At 45.8% G+C, this 27,456-nt stretch overlaps 5 protein-coding genes across 5 annotated transcripts in view; 2 read left to right on the forward strand and 3 right to left on the reverse strand.

Moving 5' to 3' along the window:
• The window catches only part of LOC138859990 (uncharacterized), a 13,407-nt gene extending 11,682 nt beyond the window's left edge, over positions 1-1,725 (forward strand). Inside the window, exons 2-3 of the mRNA XM_070116643.1 lie at positions 1-1,655; positions 1,714-1,725. The exon at positions 1-1,655 is cut by the window's left edge and continues 370 nt beyond it. Coding sequence (XP_069972744.1) covers positions 1-1,655; positions 1,714-1,725 — 1,667 coding nt within the window. The remainder of the gene's footprint in view (positions 1,656-1,713) is intronic.
• A 27-nt stretch (positions 1,726-1,752) lies between these two features.
• LOC113826138 (mucin-22-like) lies at positions 1,753-13,608 on the reverse strand. The gene is made up of 10 exons (XM_070116651.1): positions 13,598-13,608; positions 12,484-13,550; positions 10,042-12,423; positions 9,742-9,864; positions 9,352-9,504; positions 7,882-8,214; positions 7,342-7,494; positions 3,619-7,284; positions 1,808-3,534; positions 1,753-1,773 (listed from the first exon to the last, which is right to left on the reverse strand). The coding sequence occupies exons 1-10, from the start codon at positions 13,606-13,608 to the stop codon at positions 1,753-1,755; spliced, it is 9,636 nt and encodes a 3,211-aa protein (XP_069972752.1).
• Positions 13,609-13,719: 111 nt separating this feature from the next.
• Positions 13,720-18,704, forward strand: LOC138859996 (mucin-2-like). The gene is made up of 2 exons (XM_070116661.1): positions 13,720-13,762; positions 13,810-18,704. Exons 1-2 carry the CDS (start codon positions 13,720-13,722, stop codon positions 17,829-17,831), a joined length of 4,065 nt encoding a protein of 1,354 aa, XP_069972762.1. The 3' UTR covers positions 17,832-18,704.
• Positions 18,705-21,113: 2,409 nt separating this feature from the next.
• On the reverse strand, positions 21,114-22,489 carry LOC138859407 (serine-rich adhesin for platelets-like; the record flags this gene model as incomplete). The annotated part of the gene is given in 1 exon segment (XM_070114415.1): positions 21,114-22,489. A coding segment is annotated over 1 exon segment (968 nt), but the record flags the coding sequence as incomplete, so codon positions are not given.
• Positions 22,490-25,942: 3,453 nt separating this feature from the next.
• Positions 25,943-27,434, reverse strand: LOC138859997 (proteoglycan 4-like). The gene is made up of 2 exons (XM_070116668.1): positions 27,421-27,434; positions 25,943-27,356 (listed from the first exon to the last, which is right to left on the reverse strand). The coding sequence occupies exons 1-2, from the start codon at positions 27,432-27,434 to the stop codon at positions 25,943-25,945; spliced, it is 1,428 nt and encodes a 475-aa protein (XP_069972769.1).
• Between the last annotated feature and the right edge of the window lie 22 nt (positions 27,435-27,456).

Consider the following 27,456-nt stretch of genomic DNA (forward strand, 5'->3'; position numbering starts at 1 on the left):
TCACGGACCCCGCGGCGTTCCACCCCATCCTGTTTCCAGACACGCTTTCCGCGCCGTCGGGAGTCCACCCCGTCACCCTGCCCGCCGTGCTCAGCGGGTCACATGCCACGCGGCCCAGCACCGTCCCGCAGCCTTCCACGTCCAAGCCTGTTCTAATCCCGGCTTCCCTCACCAAACCCTACGTGATGCAGGCCACGGCGGTACCCTCGTCGGTGTCTACGCTCTCCGTGGACAAGCCTGACCTGCAGCCCGCAACCCTCACTGAGCCCCTCATACAAGCGCCCTCCACTCTACCGGCCACACTTACTTCGCTGTCAACGGTCCAGCCTGCTGCTTTCCCCGCCTCAGCCACGGGGCAGACTAGTGTCCTCCCCGTGGTCAGTCGCCCGCCTGTGGTTATAAGCCCGTGTTCGCCCCCCGTGTGTGTGATGGCCAATTCGAGGCTACAGAACCCCTATTCGTGTCGCAAATATTACAAGTGTGTTTTATCTAGAGGTGTCCTGGTGGCGCGCTCTTACATCTGCCCCAGGGTGATGCCGATATTCAGTCCGGACCTTCAGATGTGCATCATGGGGATTAAATGCAGGACCCCCTGTTCACTACCCGGTGGAAATGGCACTATAGCGATATCAGAAGTAGTGCCCGGTACAGTCATTAACAAATTGCCTGGAACACTCACGGTTGTGACCTCACTACTGGGTACAGTCACAAGTGTGCTAACCCAGTACGGCACGAGTGTGATATCAGTCCCTGGTGCATTTACAAGCGTGGTTTCATTTCCTGGCTCAGTCATTGGTGCTTCAGCACAGCCAGCTACAGTCACAGATATTACATCATTGCCTGCTAAAGTCACGATGACGGATATAACGGCCTTGACTGGTACAATCACAGGCGGTGCATTGGTATCAGGTGCAATCACAGCTGGAACACCTCTACCTAGTGCAACCGCAAGTGTAATGTCACTGCCTGGAACAATCTCGACTGTCACATCACCATGCGGATCAACGTTATTTCCAGGCATAGTCACAAATGTCATAACACTGCCTGGTGCAATAACCGGTGTCATATCACTTCCAGGTGCACACACAAGTGTAACGACACAATTGGGTAAAGTCACAAGTGTCATATCACTGCCAGGTATACCCACAGGTGTTGCATCATTTCCAGGTGCGGTCACTAGTGTCATATCGCTTTCTGGTACAATCATTAGTATAATATCGTTGCCTAGTACTGCTACTACTTTTACATCCTTCCCTGGAACAGTGACAAGTGTAACATCACAAAATGGTATAGTTCTAGGCATTACATCATTTCCTGGAGTGGTCACAAGTGTGCAGACACTGCAAGACACAGTCACAAGCGTTATATCACAGACTAATACAATCACGAGTGTTATATCACTGCCTGGTACCTTCACAGGTGTAACGTCACTCCCTGGAACAGCCACAGGTGTAACACTTTTCCCTGGAACAGCCACAGGTGTAACATCACTGCCTGGAACAGCCACAGGTGTTATCTCATTCCCTGGTGCAGCCACAAGTGTTACAACAGTGTATGGTACAGTCACGAGTGTTATAACACTTCCTGGTGTACCGACAGATGTTGCTTCATTCTCTGGTGCAGTCACAAGTGTTACATCATTGCACGGTACAGTCGTAAGTGTTATATCACTGCCTGGTACCTTCACAGGTGTAACATTTTTCCCTGGAACAGCCACAGGTGTAACATCACTGCCTGGAACAGCCACAGGTGTTATCTCATTTCCTGGTGCAGCTACAAGTGTTACAACAGTGTATGGTACAGTCACGAGTGTTATAACACTGCCAGGTGTACCGACAGATGTTCCGTCATTCCCTGGTGCAGTCACAAGTGTTACATCATTGCACGGTACAGTTGTAAGTGTTATATCACTGCCTGGTACCTTCACAGGTGTAACATCACAGCCTGGAACAACCACAAGTGTAACATCACTGCCTGGAATAGCCACAGGTATAACACTTTTCCCCGGAACAGCCACAGGTGTAACATCACTGCCTGGAACAGCCACAGGTGTTATCTCATTTCCTGGTGCAGCTACAAGTGTTACAACAGTGTATGGTACAGTCACGAGTGTTATAACACTGCCAGGTGTACCGACAGATGTTCCGTCATTCCCTGGTGCAGTCACAAGTGTTACATCATTGCACGGTACAGTTGTAAGTGTTATATCACTGCCTGGTACCTTCACAGGTGTAACATCACTGCCTGGAACAGCCACAGGTGTTGTCTCATTCCCTGGTGCAGCTACAAGTGTTACAACAGTGTATGGTACAGTCACGAGTGTTATAACACTGCCAGGTGTACCGACAGATGTTGCTTCATTCCCTGGTGCAGTCACAAGTGTTACATCGTTGCACGGTACAGTCGTAAGTGTTATATCACTGCCTGGTACCTTCACAGGTGTAACATTTTTCCCTGGAACAGCCACAGGTGTAACATCACTGCCTGGAACAGCCACAGGTATAACATCACTGCCTGGAACAGCCACAGGTGTTGTCTCATTTCCTGGTGCTGCTACAAGTGTTACAACAGTGTATGGTACAGTCACGAGTGTTATAACACTGCCAGGTGTACCGACAGATGTTCCTTCGTTCCCTGGTGCAGTCACAAGTGTTACATCATTGCACGGTACAGTTGTAAGTGTTATATCACTGCCTGGTACCTTCACAGGTGTAACATTTTCCCCTGGAACAGCCACAGGTGTAACATCACTGACTGGAACAGCCACAGGTGTTATCTCATTCCCTGGTGCAGCCACAAGTGTTACAACAGTGTATGGTACAGTCACGAGTGTTATAACACTGCCAGGTGTACCGACAGATGTTGCTTCATTCCCTGGTGCAGTCACAAGTGTTACATCATTGCACGGTACAGTCGTAAGTGTTATATCACTGCCTGGAACAGCCACAGGTGTAACATCACTGCCTGGAACAGCCACAGGTGTAACATCACTCCCTGGAACAGCCACAGGTGTTGTCTCATTCCCTGGTGCTGCTACAAGTGTTACAACAGTGTATGGTACAGTCACGAGTGTTATAACACTGCCAGGTGTACCGACAGATGTTGCTTCATTCCCTGGTGCAGTCACAAGTGTTACATCATTGCACGGTACAGTTGTAAGTGTTATATCACTGCCTGGTACCTTCATAGGTGTAACGTCACTGCCTGGAACAGCCACAGGTGTAACATCACAGCCTGGAACAGCCACAGGTGTAACATCACTGCCTGGAACAGCCACAGGTGTAACATCACTGTCTGGAACAGCCACAGGTTTTATCTCATTCCCTGGTGCAGCCACAAGTGTTACAACAGTGTATGGTACAGTCACGAGTGTTATAACACTTCCTGGTGTACCGACAGGTGTTGCTTCATTCCCTGGTGCAGTCACAAGTGTTACATCATTGCACGGTACAGTCGTAAGTGTTATATCACTGCCTGGAACAGCCACAGGTGTAACGTCACTGCCTGGAACAGCCACAGGTGTAACATCACTGCCTGGAACAGCCACAGGTGTAACATCACTGCCTGGAACAACCACAGGTGTAACATCACTGCCTGGAACAGCCACAGGTGTAACACTTTTCCCTGGAACAGCCACAGGTGTAACATCACTGCCTGGAACAGCCACAGGTGTTATCTCATTCCCTGGTGCAGCCACAAGTGTTACAACAGTGTATGGTACAGTCACGAGTGTTATAACACTGCCAGGTGTACCGACAGATGTTGCTTCATTCCCTGGTGCAGTCACAAGTGTTACATCATTGCACGGTACAGTCGTAAGTGTTATATCACTGCCTGGTACCTTCACAGGTATAACATCTTTGTCTGGAACAGCCACAGGTGTAACATCACTGTCTGGAACAGCCACAGGTGTAACATCACTGCCTGGAACAGCCACAGGTGTAACATCACTCCCTGGAACAGCCACAGGTGTTATCTCATTCCCTGGTGCAGCCACAAGTGTTACAACAGTGTATGGTACAGTCACGAGTGTTATAACACTGCCAGGTGTACCGACAGATGTTCCTTCGTTCCCTGGTGCAGTCACAAGTGTTACATCATTGCACGGTACAGTTGTAAGTGTTATATCACTGCCTGGTACCTTCACAGGTGTAACATTTTTCCCTGGAACAGCCACAGGTGTAACATCACTGACTGGAACAGCCACAGGTGTTATCTCATTCCCTGGTGCAGCCACAAGTGTTACAACAGTGTATGGTACAGTCACGAGTGTTATAACACTGCCAGGTGTACCGACAGATGTTGCTTCATTCCCTGGTGCAGTCACAAGTGTTACATCATTGCACGGTACAGTCGTAAGTGTTATATCACTGCCTGGAACAGCCACAGGTGTAACATCACTGCCTGGAACAGCCACAGGTGTAACATCACTCCCTGGAACAGCCACAGGTGTTGTCTCATTCCCTGGTGCTGCTACAAGTGTTACAACAGTGTATGGTACAGTCACGAGTGTTATAACACTGCCAGGTGTACCGACAGATGTTCCGTCATTCCCTGGTGCAGTCACAAGTGTTACATCATTGCACGATACAGTTGTAAGTGTTATATCACTGCCTGGTACCTTCACAGGTGTAACGTCACTGCCTGGAACAGCCACAGGTGTAACATCACTGCCTGGAACAGCCACAGGTGTAACATCACTGCCTGGAACAGCCACAGGTGTAACATCACTGTCTGGAACAGCCACAGGTTTTATCTCATTCCCTGGTGCAGCTACAAGTGTTACAACAGTGTATGGTACAGTCACGAGTGTTATAACACTTCCTGGTGTACCGACAGGTATTGCTTCATTCCCTGATGCAGTCACAAGTGTTACATCATTGCACGGAACAGTTGTAAGTGTTATATCACTGCCTGGAACAGCCACAGGTGTAACATCACTGCCTGGAACAGCCACAGGTGTTATCTCATTCCCTGGTGCAGCCACAAGTGTTACAACAGTGTATGGTACAGTCACGAGTGTTATAACACTGCCAGGTGTACCGACAGATGTTGCTTCATTCCCTGGTGCAGTCACAAGTGTTACATCATTGCACGGTACAGTCGTAAGTGTTATATCACTGCCTGGAACAGCCACAGGTGTAACATCACTGCCTGGAACAGCCACAGGTGTTATCTCATTCCCTGGTGCTGCTACAAGTGTTACAACAGTGTATGGTACAGTCACGAGTGTTATAACACTTCCTGGTGTACCGACAGGTGTAGCTTCATTCCCTGGTGCAGTCACAAGTGTTACATCATTGCACGGTACAGTTGTAAGTGTTATATCACTGCCTGGAACAGCCACAGGTGTAACATCACTGCCTGGAACAGCCACAGGTGTTATCTCATTCCCTGGTGCTGCTACAAGTGTTACAACAGTGTATGGTACAGTCACGAGTGTTATAACACTGCCAGGTGTACCGACAGATGTTGCTTCATTCCCTGATGCAGTCACAAGTGTTACATCATTGCACGGTACAGTTGTAAGTGTTATATCACTGCCTGGTACCTTCACAGGTGTAACGTCACTCCCTGGAACAGCCACAGGTGTAACACTTTTCCCTGGAACAGCCACAGGTGTAACATCACTGCCTGGAACAGCCACAGGTGTTATATCATTCCCTGGTGCAGCTACAAGTGTTACAACAGTGTATGGTACAGTCACGAGTGTTATAACACTTCCTGGTGTACCGACAGGTGTTGCTTCATTCCCTGGTGCAGTCACAAGTGTTACATCATTGCACGGTACAGTTGTAAGTGTTATATCACTGCCTGGAACAGCCACAGGTGTAACATCACTGCCTGGAACAGCCACAGGTGTTATCTCATTCCCTGGTGCAGCCACAAGTGTTACAACAGTGTATGGTACAGTCACGAGTGTTATAACACTGCCAGGTGTACCGACAGATGTTGCTTCATTCCCTGGTGCAGTCACAAGTGTTACATCATTGCACGGTACAGTCGTAAGTGTTATATCACTGCCTGGAACAGCCACAGGTATAACATCACTGCCTGGAACAGCCACAGGTGTAACATCACTGCCTGGAACAGCCACAGGTATAACATCACTGCCTGGAACAGCCACAGGTGTAACATCACTGCCTGGAACAGCCACAGGTATAACATCATTGCCTGGAACAGCCACAGGTGTAACATCACTGCCTGGAACAACCACAGGTGTAACATCTTTGCCTGGAACAACCACAGGTGTAATATCACTGCCTGGAACAGCCACAGGTGTAATATCACTGCCTGGAACAGCCACAGGTGTAACATCACTGCCTGGAACAGCCTCAGGTGTAACATCACTGCCTGGAACAACCACTGGTGTTATCTCATTCCCTGGTGCTGCTACAAGTGTTACAACAGTGTATGGTACAGTCACGAGTGTTATAACACTGCCAGGTGTACCGACAGATGTTGCTTCATTCCCTGATGCAGTCACAAGTGTTACATCATTGCACGGTACAGTTGTAAGTGTTATATCACTGCCTGGTACCTTCACAGGTGTAACGTCACTCCCTGGAACAGCCACAGGTGTAACACTTTTCCCTGGAACAGCCACAGGTGTAACATCACTGCCTGGAACAGCCACAGGTGTTATATCATTCCCTGGTGCAGCTACAAGTGTTACAACAGTGTATGGTACAGTCACGAGTGTTATAACACTTCCTGGTGTACCGACAGGTGTTGCTTCATTCCCTGGTGCAGTCACAAGTGTTACATCATTGCACGGTACAGTCGTAAGTGTTATATCACTGCCTGGAACAGCCACAGGTGTAACATCACTGCCTGGAACAGCCACAGGTGTAACATCACTGCCTGGAACAGCCACAGGTGTTATCTCATTCCCTGGTGCTGCTACAAGTGTTACAACAGTGTATGGTACAGTCACGAGTGTTATAACACTGCCAGGTGTACCGACAGATGTTGCTTCATTCCCTGATGCAGTCACAAGTGTTACATCATTGCATGGTACAGTTGTAAGTGTTATATCACTGCCTGGTACCTTCACAGGTGTAACGTCACTGCCTGGAACAGCCACAGGTATAACATCACTGCCTGGAACAACCACAGGTGTAACATCACTGCCTGGAACAGCCACAGGTGTAACATCACTGCCTGGAACAGCCACAGGTGTAACATCACTGCCTGGAACAGCCACAGGTATAACACCAATGCCTGGAACAGCCACAGGTGTAACATCACTGCCTGGAACAGCCACAGGTGTAACATCACTGCCTGGAACAGCCACAGGTGTAACATCACTGCCTGGAACAGCCACAGGTGTAACATCACTGCCTGGAACAGCCACAGGTGTAACATCACTGCCTGGAACAGCCACAGGTGTAACATCACTGCCGGGAACAGCCACAAGTGTAACATCACTGTCTGGAACAGCCACAGGTGTAACATCACTGCCTGGAACAGCCACAGGTGTAACATCACTGCCTGGAACAGCCACAGGTGTAACATCACTGCCTGGAACAGCCACAGGTGTAACATCACTGCCTGGAACAGCCACAGGTGTAACATCACTGCCTGGAACAGCCACAAGTGTAACATCACTGCCTGGAACAGCCACAGGTGTAACATCACTGCCTGGAACAGCCACAGGTGTAACATCACTGCCTGGAACAGCCACAGGTGTAACATTACTGCCTGGAACAGCCACAGGTGTAACATCACTCCCTGGAACAGCCACAGGTTTAACATCACTGCCTGGAACAGCCACAGGTGTAACATCACTGCCTGGAACAGCCACAGGTGTAACATCACTGCCTGGAACAGCCACAGGTGTAACATCACTGCCTGGAACAGCCACAGGTGTAACATCACTGCCTGGAACAGCCACAGGTGTAACATCACTGCCTGGAACAGCCACAGGTATAACATCACTGCCTGGAACAACCACAGGTGCTATCTCATTCCCTGGTGCAGCCACAAGTGTTACAACAGTGTATGGTACAGTCACGAGTGTTATAACACTGCCAGGTGTACCGACAGATGTTGCTTCATTCCCTGATGCAGTCACAAGTGTTACATCATTGCACGGTACAGTCGTAAGTGTTATATCACTGCCTGGTACCTTCACAGGTGTAACGTCACTGCCTGGAACAGCCACAGGTGTAACATCACTGCCTGGAACAGCCACAGGTGTAACATCACTGCCTGGAACAGCCACAGGTGTAACATCACTGCCTGGAACAGCCACAGGTGTAACATCACTGCCTGGAACAGCCACAGGTGTAATATCACTGCCTGGAACAGCCACAGGTGTAACATCACTGCCTGGAACAGCCGCAGGTGTAACATCACTGCCTGGAACAGCCACAGGTGTAACATCACTGCCTGGAACAGCCACAGGTGTAACATCACTGCCTGGAACAGCCACAGGTGTAACATCACTGCCTGGAACAGCCACAGGTGTAACATCACTGCCTGGGTCAGCCACAGGTGTAACATCACTGTCTGGAACAGCCACAGGTGTAACATCACTGCCTGGAACAGCCACAGGTGTAACATCACTGCCTGGAACAGCCACAGGTGTAACATCACTGCCTGGAACAGCCACAGGTGTAACATCACTGCCTGGAACAGCCACAGGTGTAACATCACTGCCTGGAACAGCCACAGGTGTAACATCACTGCCTGGAACAGCCACAGGTGTAACATCACTGCCTGGAACAGCCACAGGTGTAACATCACTGCCTGGAACAGCCACAGGTGTAACATCACTGCCTGGAACAGCCACAGGTGTAACATCACTGCCTGGAACAGCCACAAGTGTAACATCACTGCCTGGAACAGCTACAGGTGTAACATCACTGCCTGGAACAGCCACAGGTGTAACATCACTGCCTGGAACAGCCACAGGTGTAACATCACTGCCTGGAACAGCCACAGGTGTAACATCACTGCCTGGAACAGCCACAGGTGTAACATCACTGCCTGGAACAGCCACAGGTGTAACATCACTGCCTGGAACAGCCACAGGTGTAACATCACTGCCTGGAACAGCCACAGGTGTAACATCACTGCCTGGAACAGCCACAGGTGTAACATCACTGCCTGGAACAGCCACAGGTGTAACATCACTGCCTGGAACAACCACAAGTGTAACATCACTGCCTGGAACAGCCACAGGTGTAACATCACTGCCTGGAACAGCCACAGGTGTAACATCACTGCCTGGAACAGCCACAGGTGTAACATCACTGCCTGGAACAGCCACAGGTGTAACATCACTGCCTGGAACAGCCACAGGTGTAACATCTTTGCCTGGAACAGCCACAGGTGTAACATCACTCCCTGGAACAGCCACAAGTGTAACATCACTGCCTGGAACAGCCACAGGTGTAACATCACTGCCTGGAACAGCAACAAGTGTAACATCACTGTCTGGAACAGCCACAGGTGTAACATCACTGCCTGGAACAGCCACAGGTGTAACATCACTGCCTGGAACAGCCACAAGTGTAACATCACTGCCTGGAACATCCACAGGTGTAACATCACTGCCTGGAACAGCCACAGGTGTAACATCACTGCCTGGAACAGCCACAGGTGTAACATCACTGCCTGGAACAGCCACAGGTGTAACATCACTGCCTGGAACAGCCACAGGTTTAACATCACTGCCTGGAACAGCCACAGGTGTAACATCACTGCCTGGAACAGCCACAGGTGTAACATCACTGCCTGGAACAGCCACAGGTGTAACATCACTGCCTGGAACAGCCACAGGTGTAACATCTTTGGCTGGAACTGCCACAGGTGTAACATCACTGCCTGGAACAGCCACAAGTGTAACATCACTGCCTGGAACAGCCACAGGTGTAACATCACTGCCTGGAACAGCCACAGGTGTAACATCACTGCCTGGAACAGCCACAAGTGTAACATCACTGCCTGGAACAGCCACAGGTGTAACATCACTGCCTGGAACAGCCACAGGTGTAACATCACTGCCTGGAACAGCCACAGGTGTAACATCACTGCCTGGAACAGCCACAGGTGTAACATCACTGCCTGGAACAGCCACAGGTGTTATCTCATTCCCTGGTGCAGCCACAAGTGTTACAACAGTGTATGGTACAGTCACGAGTGTTATAACACTGCCAGGTGTACCGACAGATGTTCCGTCATTCCCTGATGCAGTCACAAGTGTTACATCATTGCACGGTACAGTTGTAAGTGTTATATCACTGCCTGGTACCTTCACAGGTGTAACGTCACTGCCTGGAACAGCAACAAGTGTAACAGCTTTGCCTGGAACAGCCACAGGTGTAACGTCACTGCCTGGAACAGCCACAGGTGTAACATCACTGCCTGGAACAGCCACAGGTGTAACATCACTGCCTGGAACAGCCACAGGTGTAACATCACTGCCTGGAACAGCCACAGGTGTTATCTCATTCCCTGGTGCTGATACAAGTGTTACAACATTGTACGGTACAGTCACGAGTGTTATAACACTGCCAGGTGTACCGACAGATGTTGCTTCATTCCCTGGTGCAGTCACAAGTGTTACATCATTGCACGGTACAGTTGTAAGTGTTATATCACTGCCTGGAACAGCCACAGGTGTAACATCACTGCCTGGAACAGCCACAGGTGTAACATCACTGCCTGGAACAACCACAGGTGTTATCTCATTCCCTGGTGCAGCTACAAGTGTTACAACAGTGTATGGTACAGTCACGAGTGTTATAACACTGCCAGGTGTACCGACAGATGTTGCTTCATTCCCTGGTGCAGTCACAAGTGTTACATCATTGCACGGTACAGTTGTAAGTGTTATATCACTGCCTGGAACAGCCACAGGTGTAACATCACTGCCTGGAACAGCCACAGGTGTAACATCACTGCCTGGAACAGCCACAGGTGTAACATCACTGTCTGGAACAGCCACTGGTGTAACATCACTCCCTGGAACAGCCACAGGTGTTATCTCATTCCCTGGTGCAGCTACAAGTGTTACAACAGTGTATGGTACAGTCACGAGTGTTATAACACTGCCAGGTGTACCGACAGATGTTGCTTCATTCCCTGATGCAGTCACAAGTGTTACATCATTGCACGGTACAGTTGTAAGTGTTATATCACTGCCTGGTACCTTCACAGGTGTAACGTCACTGCCTGGAACAGCCACAAGTGTAACATCACTGTCTGGAACAGTCACAGGTATAACATCACTGCCTGGAACAGCCACAGGTGTTATCTCATTCCCTGGTGCAGCTACAAGTGTTACAACAGTGTATGGTACAGTCACGAGTGTTATAACACTGCCAGGTGTACCGACAGATGTTCCGTCATTCCCTGGTGCAGTCACAAGTGTTACATCATTGCACGGTACAGTTGTAAGTGTTATATCACTGCCTGGAACAGCCACAGGTGTAACATCACTGTCTGGAACAGCCACAGGTGTTATTTCATTCCCTGGTGCTGCTACAAGTGTTACAACAGTGTATGGTACAGTCACGAGTGTTATAACACTGCCAGGTGTACCGACAGATGTTGCTTCATTCCCTGGTGCAGTCACAAGTGTTACATCATTGCACGGTACAGTCGTAAGTGTTATATCACTGCCTGGAACAGCCACAGGTGTAACATCACTGCCTGGAACAGCCACAGGTGTTATCTCATTCCCTGGTGCAGGTACAAGTGTTACAACAGTGTATGGTACAGTCACGAGTGTTATAACACTGCCAGGTGTACCGACAGATGTTGCTTCATTCCCTGGTGCAGTCACAAGTGTTACATCATTGCACGGTACAGTTGTAAGTGTTATATCACTGCCTGGAACAGCCACAGGTGTAACATCACTGCCTGGAATAGCCACAGGTGTTATCTCATTCCCTGGTGCTGCTACAAGTGTTACAACAGTGTATGGTACAGTCACGAGTGTTATAACACTGCCAGGTGTACCGACAGATGTTGCTTCATTCCCTGGTGCAGTTACAAGTGTTACATCATTGCACGGTACAGTTGTAAGTGTTATATCACTGCCTGGAACAGCCACAGGTGTAACACTTTTCCCTGGAACAGCCACAGGTGTAACATCACTGCCTGGAATAGCCACAGGTGTTATCTCATTCCCTGGTGCTGCTACAAGTGTTACAACAGTGTATGGTACAGTCACGAGTGTTATAACACTGCCAGGTGTACCGACAGATGTTCCGTCATTCCCTGGTGCAGTCACAAGTGTTACATCATTGCACGGTACAGTTGTAAGTGTTATATCACTGCCTGGAACAGCCACAGGTGTAACACTTTTCCCTGGAACAGCCACAGGTGTAACACTTTTCCCTGGAACAGCCACAGGTGTAACATCACTGCCTGGAACAGCCACAGGTGTTATCTCATTCCCTGGTGCTGCTACAAGTGTTACAACAGTTTATGGTACAGTCACGAGTGTTATAACACTTCCTGGTGTACCGACAGATGTTGCTTCATTCCCTGGTGCAGTTACAAGTGTTACATCATTGCACGGTACAGTTGTAAGTGTTATATCACTGCCTGGAACAGCCACAGGTGTAACATCACTGCCTGGAACAGCCACAGGTGTAACATCACTGCCTGGAACAGCCACAGGTGTTATCTCATTCCCTGGTGCTGCTACAAGTGTTACAACAGTGTATGGTACAGTCACGAGTGTTATAACACTTCCTGGTGTACCGACAGGTGTTGCTTCATTCCCTGATGCAGTCACAAGTGTTACATCATTGCACGGTACAGTCGTAAGTGTTATATCACTGCCTGGAACAGCCACAGGTGTAACATCACTGCCTGGAACAGCCACAGGTGTTATCTCATTCCCTGGTGCAGCTACAAGTGTTACAACAGTGTATGGTACAGTCACGAGTGTTATAACACTGCCAGGTGTACCGACAGATGTTGCTTCATTCCCTGGTGCAGTCACAAGTGTTACATCATTGCACGGTACAGTCGTAAGTGTTATATCACTGCCTGGAACAGCCACAGGTGTAACATCACTGCCTGGAACAGCCACAGGTGTTATCTCATTCCCTGGTGCAGCTACAAGTGTTACAACAGTGTATGGTACAGTCACGAGTGTTATAACACTGCCAGGTGTACCGACAGATGTTCCGTCATTCCCTGGTGCAGTCACAAGTGTTACATCATTGCACGGTACAGTCGTAAGTGTTATATCACTGCCTGGAACAGCCACAGGTGTAACATCACAGCCTGGAACAGCCACAGGTGTAACATCACTGCCTGGAACAGCCACAGGTGTAACATCACTGCCTGGAACAGCCACAGGTGTTATCTCATTCCCTGGTGCAGCTACAAGTGTTACAACAGTGTATGGTACAGTCACGAGTGTAATAACACTGCCAGGTGTACCGACAGATGTTGCTTCATTCCCTGGTGCAGTCACAAGTGTTACATCATTGCACGGTACAGTCGTAAGTGTTATATCACTGCCTGGAACAGCCACAGGTGTAACGTCACTGCCTGGAACAGCCACAGGTGTAACATCACTGCCTGGAACAGCCACAGGTGTAACATCACTGCCTGGAACAGCCACAGGTGTAACATCACAGCCTGGAACAGCCACAGGTGTTATCTCATTCCCTGGTGCAGCTACAAGTGTTACAACAGTGTATGGTACAGTCACGAGTGTTATAACACTGCCAGGTGTACCGACAGATGTTGCTTCATTCCCTGGTGCAGTCACAAGTGTTACATCATTGCACGGTACAGTCGTAAGTGTTATATCACTGCCTGGAACAGCCACAGGTATAACATCACTGCCTGGAACAGCCACAGGTGTAACATCACTGCCTGGAACAGCCACAGGTGTAACATCACTGCCTGGAACAGCCACAGGTGTTGTCTCATTCCCTGGTGCTGCTACAAGTGTTACAACAGTGTATGGTACAGTCACGAGTGTTATAACACTTCCTGGTGTACCGACAGGTGTTGCTTCATTCCCTGATGCAGTCACAAGTGTTACATCATTGCACGGTACAGTCGTAAGTGTTATATCACTGCCTGGAACAGCCACAGGTGTAACATCACTGCCTGGAATAGCCACAGGTGTTATCTCATTCCCTGGTGCTGCTACAAGTGTTACAACAGTGTATGGTACAGTCACGAGTGTTATAACACTGCCAGGTGTACCGACAGATGTTCCGTCATTCCCTGGTGCAGTCACAAGTGTTACATCATTGCACGGTACAGTCGTAAGTGTTATATCACTGCCTGGAACAGCCACAGGTGTAACATCACTGCCTGGAACAGCCACAGGTGTTATCTCATTCCCTGGTGCAGCTACAAGTGTTACAACAGTGTATGGTACAGTCACGAGTGTTATAACACTTCCTGGTGTACCGACGAATGTTGCGTCATTCCCTGGTGCAGTCACAAGTGTAACATCGTTGTATGGTACAGTTACTAGTATTATATCACTGTCTAGTGCAGTCACTGGTGTTGCTACATTCCCTGGAACAGTTGCAACTGTTATATCGCAGCCGTCATTGTCAATCAATCCAACAGGTACATTACTGCCTGTTAGTGTCACAACAGTAACGTCTACAATTGGTTCCTCTTTAATTGCTCAAACTACGCTTCCTCCTGGCCAGATGGTGCATCCAGCTTTCGCAACTTTCCCCATAGATATGCAAGCTGACACTGACAGCGAGGGACCAGCAGTTGTCACTTCCCCGTTCGACAACTCGCAAACATACCAAAATGTCTCGGCATCAGGTACTCTACCATCAATATGTCAGCCTACCTGCCTCATACCTGACTCCTGGCTAGCAGACCCAACAGACTGCCATTATTTCTATGTCTGTCACTTCATTGATTATCTTTCCATGAAGCCTCAACGCATCAGGTGTCCCGAAGACAAGCCAGTGTTCAGCCAAGATGAAGGGAAATGCATGGCATCAATTCAGTGTGTGGTAACCTGTCCTGGTGCTGTTGCTCCGATGCCTCCCCCAACCCCTGACACCGCCAGCTGCCAGCCTAAGTGCGTCATTCCGAACTCCCTGGTGCCCGACCCAATGGACTGCACCCACTACTACATATGTGTATTCCTGAGAGGTCTGACGCCGCATCCTGTTCGTGCGAGGTGTCCTTCCACCAAACCTTTCTTCCACAGGACTAAACTCCGGTGTGAAGCCGAGGCGAGATGTATTGAAATGTGTTCTGTTCCCTCTACTTCGCTAGAAACTACAGCACCGCCAGCAGTTGAAGACCTGGATGATCCTTGCTTGCCCTCCTGTGTCCGACCAGAATCTGTGGTGAAGGATCCCAAGGATTGCCACCATTACTATACCTGTAGAGCCAATGGTAACAGCACCATTCTTACAAGAATGGCTTGCCCTCCAAGCCGACCCGTGTTCGATGCAAGCAGCGAAAGCTGTTCATACTTTGCAGAATGCCAGGTTACATGCCAGCAGAGTGAAACCCATACTGGAAATGACACAGACAATGCTTTAATGTTGATACCAGAAAAGTGTCGACCAAATTGCACTCAACACAACACCATCTTGCATGACCCCTTGGATTGCCATCACTACTATGTATGTATGATTGTACAGGGACAAGCCCACACCACAAGGATTCGTTGTCCAATCTCTCGCCCAGTCTTTAATCTGGAAAGCTACAGCTGTCGAGCAGAATCATCCTGTATCACAACATGCCCGGACACTGACCTTGTAACACCAGGAGCCACAAATACGACTCATTTGCCAACGTCTACAGTGCCTCCCGATACAACAGAATATCCCTATATCAGTTCTTCTATAGTGACGCTATCGCCCACAGTTACGCCAACACATTCTTCAACATCTGTTAATCTATGCCGACCAATTTGCTCATCCCAACACACTCTTGTCCATGACCCTATTGACTGTAACCACTTCTATACATGCAACATCACTCGCCTTACTCCATATCCCCACTATACACCAATTCGAGGAAAATGTCCCCCAGAACGACCGGTCTTTGACCTGAAGAAACATTCTTGTGCTGCAGATATTCCTTGTATTACTACATGTGAAGGGGTTATAGCTACAACTCCTACAACATTAGCTACCAGTAGCAAACCCTCACAAGTTACACCCATAATCATCCCTGGTAACGATGGGCCTTGCAATATCTACTGCGACAAGCCAAATTCTATCGTGCGTGATCCAACCAGCTGCCATCACTACTTCCTCTGTATATTCTTCGATGGTACTGTTCCTCGCCCTTTGAGAATCAGATGCCCAAGAGAGAAGCCTGTGTTTGATACAGAGAGCAAGACCTGTCAAAGCCATGCTCCCTGTCGCACCTTGAATTGTCAGCAAACAAGCAGTGAATCAACAACAGTGGGGTCCATCACTCCATCACCTGCAGGATTCATTAATAACACTCTAACAGAAGGAACTATTAGCGAGAAACCGACACCAACAGAATCTGTCGGTACCAAACCAACACAAGAACCTTTCACTGTAAGTCCAGCAACAGAAGAAATCACCAGTACAACAGATGAAGAAATGATCACTACCACTCTAACACCAGAAGAAACCATAAGCACCAGTCCAACAACAGAACCTACTACTAATGACCCAGATTCCAGTGAAATTATCACTACCATTCCACCATCAAAAGAGCCTATCACTACCAGTCTACCCTCAAAAGGACCTATCATTACCAGTCTAACGCCAGGATTTAGTAGTACCAGCCCAACACCGGAAGAACCTATTACTAACTATCCATTTCCAGAAGGAATGGTCACTACCAGTCCAAAACCTGGAACTACTAGCGGCACCAGTCCATCTGAGGGAACTTTTAGCACAGCCTTTACTCTGAACACCAGCCCCGCAGTAGAAGTCACTCCACAAACAATGACATCAAATTCGGATTCAGGGGACACTGTTCCAGATCACTGCAAGCCAAAGTGCAAGCGTGCAGGTATTCTAATCCCTGATCTGACTGACTGCACTCGTTATTATGCATGCGTTTTTGTAAATGGCTTAGTTCCTCAGCCGGTGGTCGCCAGATGTCCTAAAAACAAACCCATATTCAACAATATCACAAGACGTTGTGTGGAATCAGCCCCGTGCTATACCCCATGCTCTACACAGGAAGAAACCACCGTTAGCAACCCCTTTCCCTCATCAGTTACTCCGGTACCCACTCCAAGTGAAACCACCCCACAGGATCTAGCAGCGACTGGGTGCTCGAATGCTGGGTTCTTTGCTAAAAGTAATATCTGTGTCGGGGTGTACACGCACTGCTATCATAGTGGTAACCAGATGATGCGAGCAACCAGACAGTGTCCTCCTGGCCTGGTTTTCAATACCGTGTCAACATATCCTTACTGTGTTCCACCGTCAGACTGCCCTTACGATCCAGTTTTGCGAGGATCTTCTGCCAATGTAAGCAGCTGTACCCACCCTGGAAGCTTCCCACGATGTCAACACTGCTGCTCGGATTACATCCAATGTGAACCTTCCCTCTCTGGCCCCGGGTACACACCTACCGTGGCGAAATGCCCAGGAAATCTCGTGTTCAACACAGATCCTACTTATCCATATTGTGTGCGGCCAGAAGACTGCCCTACAGGTGGCGGCCAGATGAGTCAGTGCAACCGCCAAGGGAACTACCCCGCTTGTCCAGGCTGCTGCCGCGACTACTTCCACTGCACTTACGACCACCGGCTACAGAGAAAGACTTGTCCACATCCACTTGTATTCAATCCACTTTCATCCTATCCATATTGCGTCTTGCCTTGGAACTGTCCCTATGTGCTTCCGAGTCGATCCTGACCTGTATATCTGTGATCCGAAGTCAGTGTTTTAGTGATTTAAGAGACAGTCTATCAAAGCTTATCAACTGTGACCATATCCGAATGTTGTTATGAAGGTCTTGTTAGTGAGTGCTCTGGTATCTTGGTATGAAAAGTTTATCGTCCACTTTCCTTGGGATGTCAGTAGAATAGAAATGTCAACTCCCGTGTTGAGAATGCCAGATGTTTTTTTTTCACATAATAAAGCTTAACCAAATTATCATTGTAAGAGGAAGTTAAAGGCGAGTATATAAGCTTGCCAATAATGCAATACTTAGCACTGGAGTTGAAATATTCCTTCGCATTGTTACGTCATCCCACAGCGAAATTCGTGATAAACAATTGGACAGGGATGTGCCAATTTGAGTAACTGTTTATTTATGTATCTATATTTTATTATCATTATTATTTTATGCCAAATTTCCGGTGGGTTCATGTTGGGAAGGCCTCACAGAAAAAAATATTTTTCTTTCACTTCTTTTACGGTTGCAGTCGCACATTTTAATCGTAGGCTGAAACAGGATAAGGTTAAATTAAAGCGCCGTGTGTCAAATATAAACTTTATGACATAGTTACAGAACTTTGAAAGAATATTATTAATTTTCTTGTGTGTATTGTTGGCAATTAAAAACGCCGTCCATTGTTGACCTTTCAGATTTAAATGTATATTTTCGCCAGTTTTATTTTACTACTTTTGCACTGTATAAAATCCACATGGTGTGTTATCTTGTCTTTGTGTTCACTGATGTAAATTTATACAGACCCCTGCTGGTTTATGCTTTTCCAGTGCTATATAATTTTGTGTTAGAAGTTTTGATGTGGGAAAATGTTGCTAAGAAAAATATTATTAAGTTTTAGCTGTTTTATTTTCCTGCACAATTTAAGGCATTAGTAATCAAATCATTACATGAAAATAACTTTTAAAATAAAACAAATGGAAAGACATAAAATATAGTTCTAAATATCAATACGAGAAAAAAATAATGTAACAAAAAAAATAAAAGGTAAACTTCTGATACATCAACTTTCCGAAAATAGAATATGAAAACCTAACGCGAAAAGGACACGCTTTCGTAAAAAGTTGGTTTAATTATTCAACCAAATATCCTTTATTACCATATTGATCTTTAATTATTTTTCTGAAGATGCTAAATTTATTAGCAACATCCGACTTCTATATTGGTTAGTACGGTCATCTTTATAAACAAGACACCATTTGACCTTCCATTTCAAAGCTTCTAAAAATTCATGCAATGGCGTCTGAATCTGGTCTTACATAAATAAATCAAGTATCCTTGTTACTTAAAAAAAAAAAAAAAAAAAAATAACAAACCTGCCCTATTGCGTTTATATTTATCTTTAACAATCCCATGTTTCTTTATGATATGCAACGGCAGCTGTGCTATAAAACTATGCCTTGTTTAACGGCTCATTTGAGTTCCATCCAGTGTCAGTCACTTTATTCGAAAAGGTTAACCAACAGTTTACAATATATGAAGGAATTTGATCAAGTGAGCCACATGTCATGCTCACAAGGGTTTTGTATAATGTATATCTTTACTGCAAACCCCATATTCGATAACCAATCTTTCAAATAATAAAACTTATAAATAAATATTAATTAAATGCATAACTTTAACCCCCACCCCACCCCAATGTAACCGAACTCGGCCTTGGTACTGAAAAGGTGATTTTGCTAAGTACCATTACTCTCAAGGATACCTGGGGCCAGATTCTCAAACGCGTTAAGGCGCTTTATCTCCTTAAGGCGCCTTAACTTACGGCCGAGTAGTCTTACATACGCATAAGCAGAGCAAGGGACCCGCCATATTGGTGCGAGTTAAGGCGCCTTAGGTGAAGACAGGGGGAGAGCAGCCTTTAGCTCTTTCCGGCGGGCGGGAAATCAACTCTTCGCTCTTATAAAAGGGAAATACAGCAGGACGGTTAAGGCCTCCAGCGCACCTTAACTTTTAAGGCTCTTTTGAGAATCTGGGCCCCGAGCTGTTGTGGAGGAATTACCCAAAATCGCTACAAGAAAGGAACGGAGGAAAGAAGCGTGGCTCATATACCTTACACCAAGATTCCAACAAAGGTAAAAAAAAAAAAAATACTGGGTCCGCTACATTCATTTCTTCCAAAGATATCATGTGATCGTAAGTGACCCAGAATTCGTACCGAAGGGGCATTTCTATTTTTGTGCTCGAAGTCTTTGGAGCTATACCTTGGGCATACAGTATTCAAATCCTCGAAAAATCGGTCTCATGACAATCGCATACCCACTTACCCATTTCCTGCCACTTATTGCCACCTTCTGAGCTGGAGATACGTCAATCAGTCACAAGTGGAACCATCGTCACCCCAGTTATTAATAATAAGTAATTCCCTTGCTAAGCTGAATTGTATGGCATATCCTGTAACTATCAAATCTGGTAGGTGTTCAAGCTGGAGGAAGTGATTCGAACTTGAAAGTGAGTGAACAATGCCTTGGATCGAACAGCACCAAAATGATGTGAATCGGGCTCAAATCATTATCATGATATTTAATTGAAGTTTATTTCTTTGTTTCTAACCAAAGTTACTTGTGATGGCGTTTATCTTGAACATCAGAACTCCAGAAAAAAATATTCCATTAGACTTGTGACATTAGAAAGATTCCCTAAAAAGATGAGCGTTTCGTACCACTTCCATGTTTGGTCTAACTCCTGTATTTCATGCCGTGAATTAAATAACAATCACGACAGAGAGAGAGAGAGAGAGAGAGAGAGAGAGAGAGAGAGAGAGAGAGAGAGAGAGAGAGAGAGAGAGAGAGAGAGAGAGAGAGAGAGAGAGAGAGGGGGAGAGAGAGAGAGAGAGAGAGAGAGAGAGAGAGAGAGAGAGAGAGAGAGAGAGAGAGAGAGAGAGAGAGAGAGAGAGAGAGAGAGAGAGAGAGAATTAAATAACCATCGCGACAGAGAGAGAGGGAGAGGGGAGGGAGGGAGGGAGGGAGGGAGGGAGGGAGGGAGGGAGGGAGGGAGGGAGGGAGGGAGAGAGAGAGAGAGAGAGAGAGAGAGAGAGAGAGAGAGAGAGAGAGAGAGGAGAGAGAGAGAGAGAGAGAGAGAGAGAAAGAGAGAGAGAGAGAGAGAGAGAGAGAGAGAGAGCGAGCGAAAGAGAGAGCGAGCGAAAGAGAGAGCGAGCGAGCGAGCGAGAGAGAGAGGCACATAAGAAAAGGGGAATCCCCTATAGAAAATGAGGTACATTAGGTAATTCCAATGAAAACAAGTAATAGTATTTTACTTTTATTTTCTCTGTAAAAGATTATTCAAAAATAACTTTTCTCAAACGTGTAGCTTTATTTCGTTTCAACTGACAGAAAAATATATATCAATAAATACATACAATATATACACAATAACTGCCATCCTATACATGACATTTACCTATATCTTTCAAATACGTTTATTCTTTGGGAAAAAATTACGTAATTCAAACAATAAAACTGAAAATCCAACTAAAAGACAAAGTAACCTGAATATATAAAATTGTCCCATTATAGCACAAATTTCCTTTTAGTTAGAAACGTCGTACTTCTATAACCTGGAAAAAAAACTATAGAAATATTGGCATAAATTCGTCAGAAAAAAAAAAGATATTGCAATAGAATATATACAATTTTTACATGGATCTACACATACTACGTAGGCACCAGCTTCTTTCTCGGACTTCTTCTAAGGCTTGTCGGGGAGTTTTCAACGGACTTGCTCCTGTCCTTAGCTGGAGGCGGAGTAGAGGCAGACGTCGAGGCCGCAGTGGACTTCGAGGGCGACTTTCTCTCGGGCACGGAAGAGACGACGCTTGAAACGGAGCTAGAGAGTCCGAGATTGAGCTGTCTTTTCACTCGTCGTATCTTGACGGGGACGATGATCTTGCTATCTGTTGTCGATACTTCAACGGTTGACTTTCCGTTTCCTGCGGTCGCTCTTGAAGAATCGGTCGACGTTCTCACTGGTCCGTCGGTCGTTTCTTCTGGCACGCAGTTGGATTCTTTCGGTGCTCCGGTGGCTTTCGTTGATGTACCCGTTTCGCTGGCTTTAGCTGGACTTTCCGCAGACATTGCAGCATCATTCTCACTTGTTTTTCTTTCCACATTTTCTCTGCTGACAGTTATTTCCTTCCTAGATTCTGGAGATAACATTCTGGAACGCTTACTGGCCGTGGTTTTCTCACTGATGGAAGTTCTGGTTCTCTTCCGTGAGATTATTTCCTCTCCATTACAATCTGATGTTGCAAGATTTCCTTCTTTGAATACGCTCTCATCCTGGATGCTTTTGGGATCAGAATTTGATGTTTCTCCTGATGGCTGCTGGTCACTGTGCACGAGAGAGATGGCACTATTCCCGCTCACGCACGATAAACTCATTGCTGCAGATTTGGTTGGTGAGAAATTGGCAGGTCTCCTCGCCCGACGTCGAACGAAAACTTTCTGGATAGTGGACGATGATGCACTACTTGAAGGTGCAGCTGGGGCTCCGTTGCCAATTGAATTCCGAGACTGGGATTCACTACCTGATTCCTCTCGCTTCCTGGCCTGGGATTTCAGATCGTCGTGGGAACAAATCAGCATCTGTATCTGTGGCGGTGATATCACATGGCCTTTGTTGGCATTGTGTTTTGATTTAAGAGACAGTCTATCAAAGCTTATCAACTGTGACCATATCCGAATGTTGTTAAGAAGGTCTTGTTAGTGAGTGCTCTGGTATCTTGGTATGAAAAGTTTATCGTCCACTTTCCTTGGGATGTTATTAGAATAGAAATGTCAACTCCCGTGTTGAGAATGCCAGATTTTTTTGTTTTTTTTTTTTGTTTTTTTTATATTATAAAGCTTAACCAAATTATCATTGTAAGAGGAAGTTAAAGGCGAGTATATAAGATTGCCATTAATGCAATACTTAGCACTGGAGTTGAAATATTCCTTCGCACTGTTACGTCATCCCACAGCGAAATTCGTGATAAACAATGGGACAGGGATGTGCCAATTTGAGTAACTGTTTATTTATGTATCTATATTTTATTATTATTATTTTATGCCAAATTTCCGGTGGGTTCATGTTGGGAAGGCCTCACAGAATAAAATATTTTTCTTTCACTTCTTTTACGGTTGCAGTCGCACATTTTAATCGTAGGCTGAAACAGGATAAGGTTAAATTAAAGCGCCGTGTGTCAAATATAAACTTTATGACATAGTTACAGAACTTTGAAAGAATATTATTAATTTTCTCGTGTGTATTGTTGGTAATTAAAAACGCCGTCCATTGTTGACCTTTCAGATTTAAATGTATATTTTCGCCAGTTTTATTTTACTACTTTTGCACTGTATAAAATCCACATGGTGTGTTATCTTGTTTGTTTTCACTGATGTAAATTTATACAGACCCCTGCTGGTTTATGCTTTTCCAGTGCTATATAATTTTGTGTTAGAAGTTTTGATGTGGGAAAATGTTGCTAAGAAAAATATTATTAAGTTTTAGCTGTTTTATTTCCCTGCACAATTTAAGGCATTAGTAATCAAATCATAACATGAAAATAACTTTTAAAATCAAACAAATGGAAAGACATAAAATATAGTTCTAAATATCAATACGAGAAAAAAATAATGTAACAAAAAAAAGAAAAGGTAAACTTCTGATACATCAACTTTCCGAAAATAAAATATGAAAACAACGCGAAAAGGACACGCTTTCGTAAAAAGTTGGTTCAATTATTCAACCAAATATCCTATATTACCATATTGATATTTAATTATTTTTCTGGAGATGCTAAATTTATTAGCAACATCCGACTTCTATATTGGTTAGTACGGTCATCTTTATAAACAAGACATCATTTGACCTTCCATTGGTTCTCAAAGCTTCTAAAAATTCATGCAATGGCGTCTGAATCTGGTCTTACATAAATAAATCAAGTATCCTTGTTACTTGAAAAAAAAAAAAACTAATAACAAACCTGCCCTATTGCGTTTATATTTATCTTTCACAATTCCATGTTTATTTATGATATGCAACGGCAGCTGTGCTATAAAACTATGCCTTGTTTAACGGCTCATTTGAGTTCCATCCAGTGTCAGTCACTTTATTCGAAAAAGTTAACCAACAGTTTACAATATATGAAGAAATTTGATCAAGTGAACCACATGTCATGCTCACAAGGGTTTTGTATAATGTATATCTTTACTGCAAACCCCATATTCGATAACCAATCTTTCAAATAATAAAACATAAGTTGATATTAATTAAATGCACAACTTTAACCCTCCCCCCCATCCCCCACCCCAATGTAACCGAACTCGGTCTTGGTACTGAAAAGGTGATTTTGCTAAGTACCATTACTCTCAAGGATACCTGGGACCAGATTCTCAAACGCGTTAAGGCGCTTTATCTCCTTAAGGCGCCTTAACTTACGGCCGAGTGGTCTTACATACGTATAAGCAGAGCAAGGGACCCGCCATATTGGCCTTAGGTTAAGGCAGGGGGAGAGCAGCCTTTAGCTCTTTCCGGCGGGCGGGAAATCAACTCTTCGCTCTTATAAAAGGGAAATACTGCAGGACGGTTAAGGCCTCCAGCGCACCTTAACTTTTAAGGCTCTTTTGAGAATCCGGGCCCCGAGCTGTTGTGGAGGAATTACCCAAAATCGCTACAAGAAAGGAACGGAGGAAAGAGGCGTGGCTCATATACCTTACTCCAAGATTCTAACAAAGGCAAAAAAAAATACTGGGTCCGCTACATTCATTTCTTCCAAAGATATCATGTGATCGTAAGTGACCCAGAATTCGTACCGAAGGGCCATTTCTGTTTTTGTGCTCGAACAGTCTTTGGAGCTGTAACTTGGGCATACAGGATTCAAATCCTCGAAAAATCGGTCTCATGACAATCGCATACCCACTTACCCATTTCCTACCACTTTATTGCCACCTTCTGAGCTGGAGATAGGTCAATCAGTCACAAGTGGAACCATCTTCACCCCAGTTATTAATTATAATAATTCCCTTGCTAAGCTGAATTGTATGGCTTATCCTGTAACTATTAAATCTGGTAGGTGTTCAAGCTCGAGGAAGTGATTCGAACTTGAAACTGGGTGGACAGGGCCTTGGATCGAACAGCACCAAAATGTTGTAAATCGGGCTCAAATCATTATCATGATATTTAATTGAAGTTTATTTCTTTATTTCTAACCAAAGTTACTTGTGATGGCGTTTATCTTGAACATCAGAACTCCAGAAAAAATATTCCATTGGACTTGTGACATTAGAAAGATTCCCTAAAAAGATGAGCGTTTCTTACCACTTCCATGTTTGGTCTAACTCCTGTATTTCATGCCGTGAATTAAATAACCATCACGAGAGAGAGAGAGAGAGAGAGAGAGAGAGAGAGAGAGAGAGAGAGAGAGAGAGAGAGAGAGAGAGAGAGAGAGAGAGAGAGAGAGAGAGAGAGAGAGAAATTAAATAACCATCGCGACAGAGAGAGGGGGAGAGGGAGAGGGAGAGAGAGAGAGAGAGAGAGAGAGAGAGAGAGAGAGAGAGAGAGAGAGAGAGAGAGAGAGAGAGAGAGAGAGAGAGAGAGAGAGAGAGAGAGAGAGAGAGGCACATAAGAAAAGGGGAATCCCCTACAGAAAATGAGGTACATTAGGTAATTCCAATGAAAACAAGTAATAGTATTTTACTTTTATTTTCTTTGTAAAAGATTATTCAAAAATAACTTTTCTCAAACGTGTAGCTTTATTTCGTTTCAACTGACAGAAAAATATATATCAATAAATACATACAATATATACACAATAACTGCCATCCTATACATGACATTTACCTATATCTTTCAAATACGTTTATTCTTTGGGAAAACATTACGTAATTCAAACAATAAAACTGAAAATCCAACTAAAAGACAAAGTAACCTGAATATATAAAATTGTCCCATTATAGCACAAATTTCCTTTTAGTTAGAAACGTCGTACTTCTTCTATAACCTGGAAAAAAAACTATAGAAATATTGGCATAAATTCGTCAGAAAAAAAAAGATATTGCAATAGAATATATACAATTTTTACATGGATCTACACATGCTACGTAGGCACCAGCTTCTTTCTCGGACTTCTTCTAAGGCTTGTCGGGGAGTTTTCAACGGACTTGCTCCTGTCCCTGGCTGGAGGCGGAGTAGAGGCAGACGTCGAGGCCGCAGTGGACTTCGAGGGCGACTTCCTTACGGGCACGGAGGAGACCACGCTTGAAACGGAACTAGAGAGTCCGAGGTTGAGCTGTCTTTTCACTCGTCGTATCTTAACGGGGACGATGATCTTGCTATCTGTTGTCGATACTTCAACGGTTGACTTTCCGTTTCCTGCGGTCGCTCTTGAAGAATCGGTCGACATTCTCACTGGTCCGTCGGTCGTTTCTTCTGGCACGAAGTTGGATTCTTTCGGAGCTCCGGTGGCTTTCGTTGATGTACCCGTTTCGCTGGCTTTAGCTGGACTTTCCGCAGACATTGCAGCATCATTCTCACTTGTTTTTCTTTCCACATTTTCTCTGCTGACAGTTATTTCCTTCCTAGATTCTGGAGATAACATTCTGGAACGCTTACTGGCCGTGGTTTTCTCACTGATGGAAGTTCTGGTTCTCTTCCGAGAGATTATTTCCTCTCCATTACCGTCTGATGTTGCAAGATTTCCTTCTTTGAATACGCTCTCATCCTGGATGGTTTTGGGATCAGAATTTGATGTTTCTCCTGACGGCTGTTGGTCACTGTGCACGAGAGAGATGGCACTATTCCCGCTCACGCACGATAAACTCATTGCTGCAGATTTGGTTGGTGAGAAATTGGCAGGTCTCCTCGCCCGACGTCGAACGAAAACTTTCTGAATAGTGGACGATGATGCACTACTTGAAGGTGCAGCTGGGGCTCCGTTGCCAATTGAATTCCGAGACTGGGATTCACTACCTGATTCCTCTCGCTTCCTGGCCTGGGATTTCAGATCGTCGTGGGAACAAATCAGCATCTGTATCTGTGGCGGTGATATCACATGGCCTTTGTTAGCATTGTGTTTTGTACCTGGTGGCTGTGAATTACAAGCCGCATTCTGCTTTTTATCATCGGCTGAAGTCACGCCATTCTTCTCCAACATGCTGTGGAGATCTGGATAAATCTGACCACCTTGCTCTTTAAATTTGCTACTAGGTGACTTTTTGGGTGTCTTTCCAAGTTTCTTACACGGCGTTTTTCCTGGAGTTTTGGGAACCTTTCCAGGAGATTTGTGTGGTGTCTTTAGCATCTTGCGTGGGGTCTTACTGGTCCTGTGGGGCGACTTCGTGGGTGAGGGTTTCTTCGGTGATTTCTCTCGCTTGGACGGTGATTTCCGAGGAGTTTTTCTTGGAGATTTCTTGTTCGCGTGACTCACTGTTTTACTTTGATCTCGCTCACCTCCAGCTACACTTGTATTTGTTGCCTCTTGTGGGGTTTCTTCAATGACTGCATCTGAGTCACTATCAGAATCTGAAGAACTTGAACTGCTACTACTGCTGCTGCTGCTACTGCTACTACTGTTACCACATTTGCTGCATTGGCAATCACTACTGTCTGAGT

The sequence above is a fragment of the Penaeus vannamei genome, chromosome 3 (assembly GCF_042767895.1).
Source record: "Penaeus vannamei isolate JL-2024 chromosome 3, ASM4276789v1, whole genome shotgun sequence".
NCBI classification, from domain to species: domain Eukaryota; kingdom Metazoa; phylum Arthropoda; class Malacostraca; order Decapoda; family Penaeidae; genus Penaeus; species Penaeus vannamei.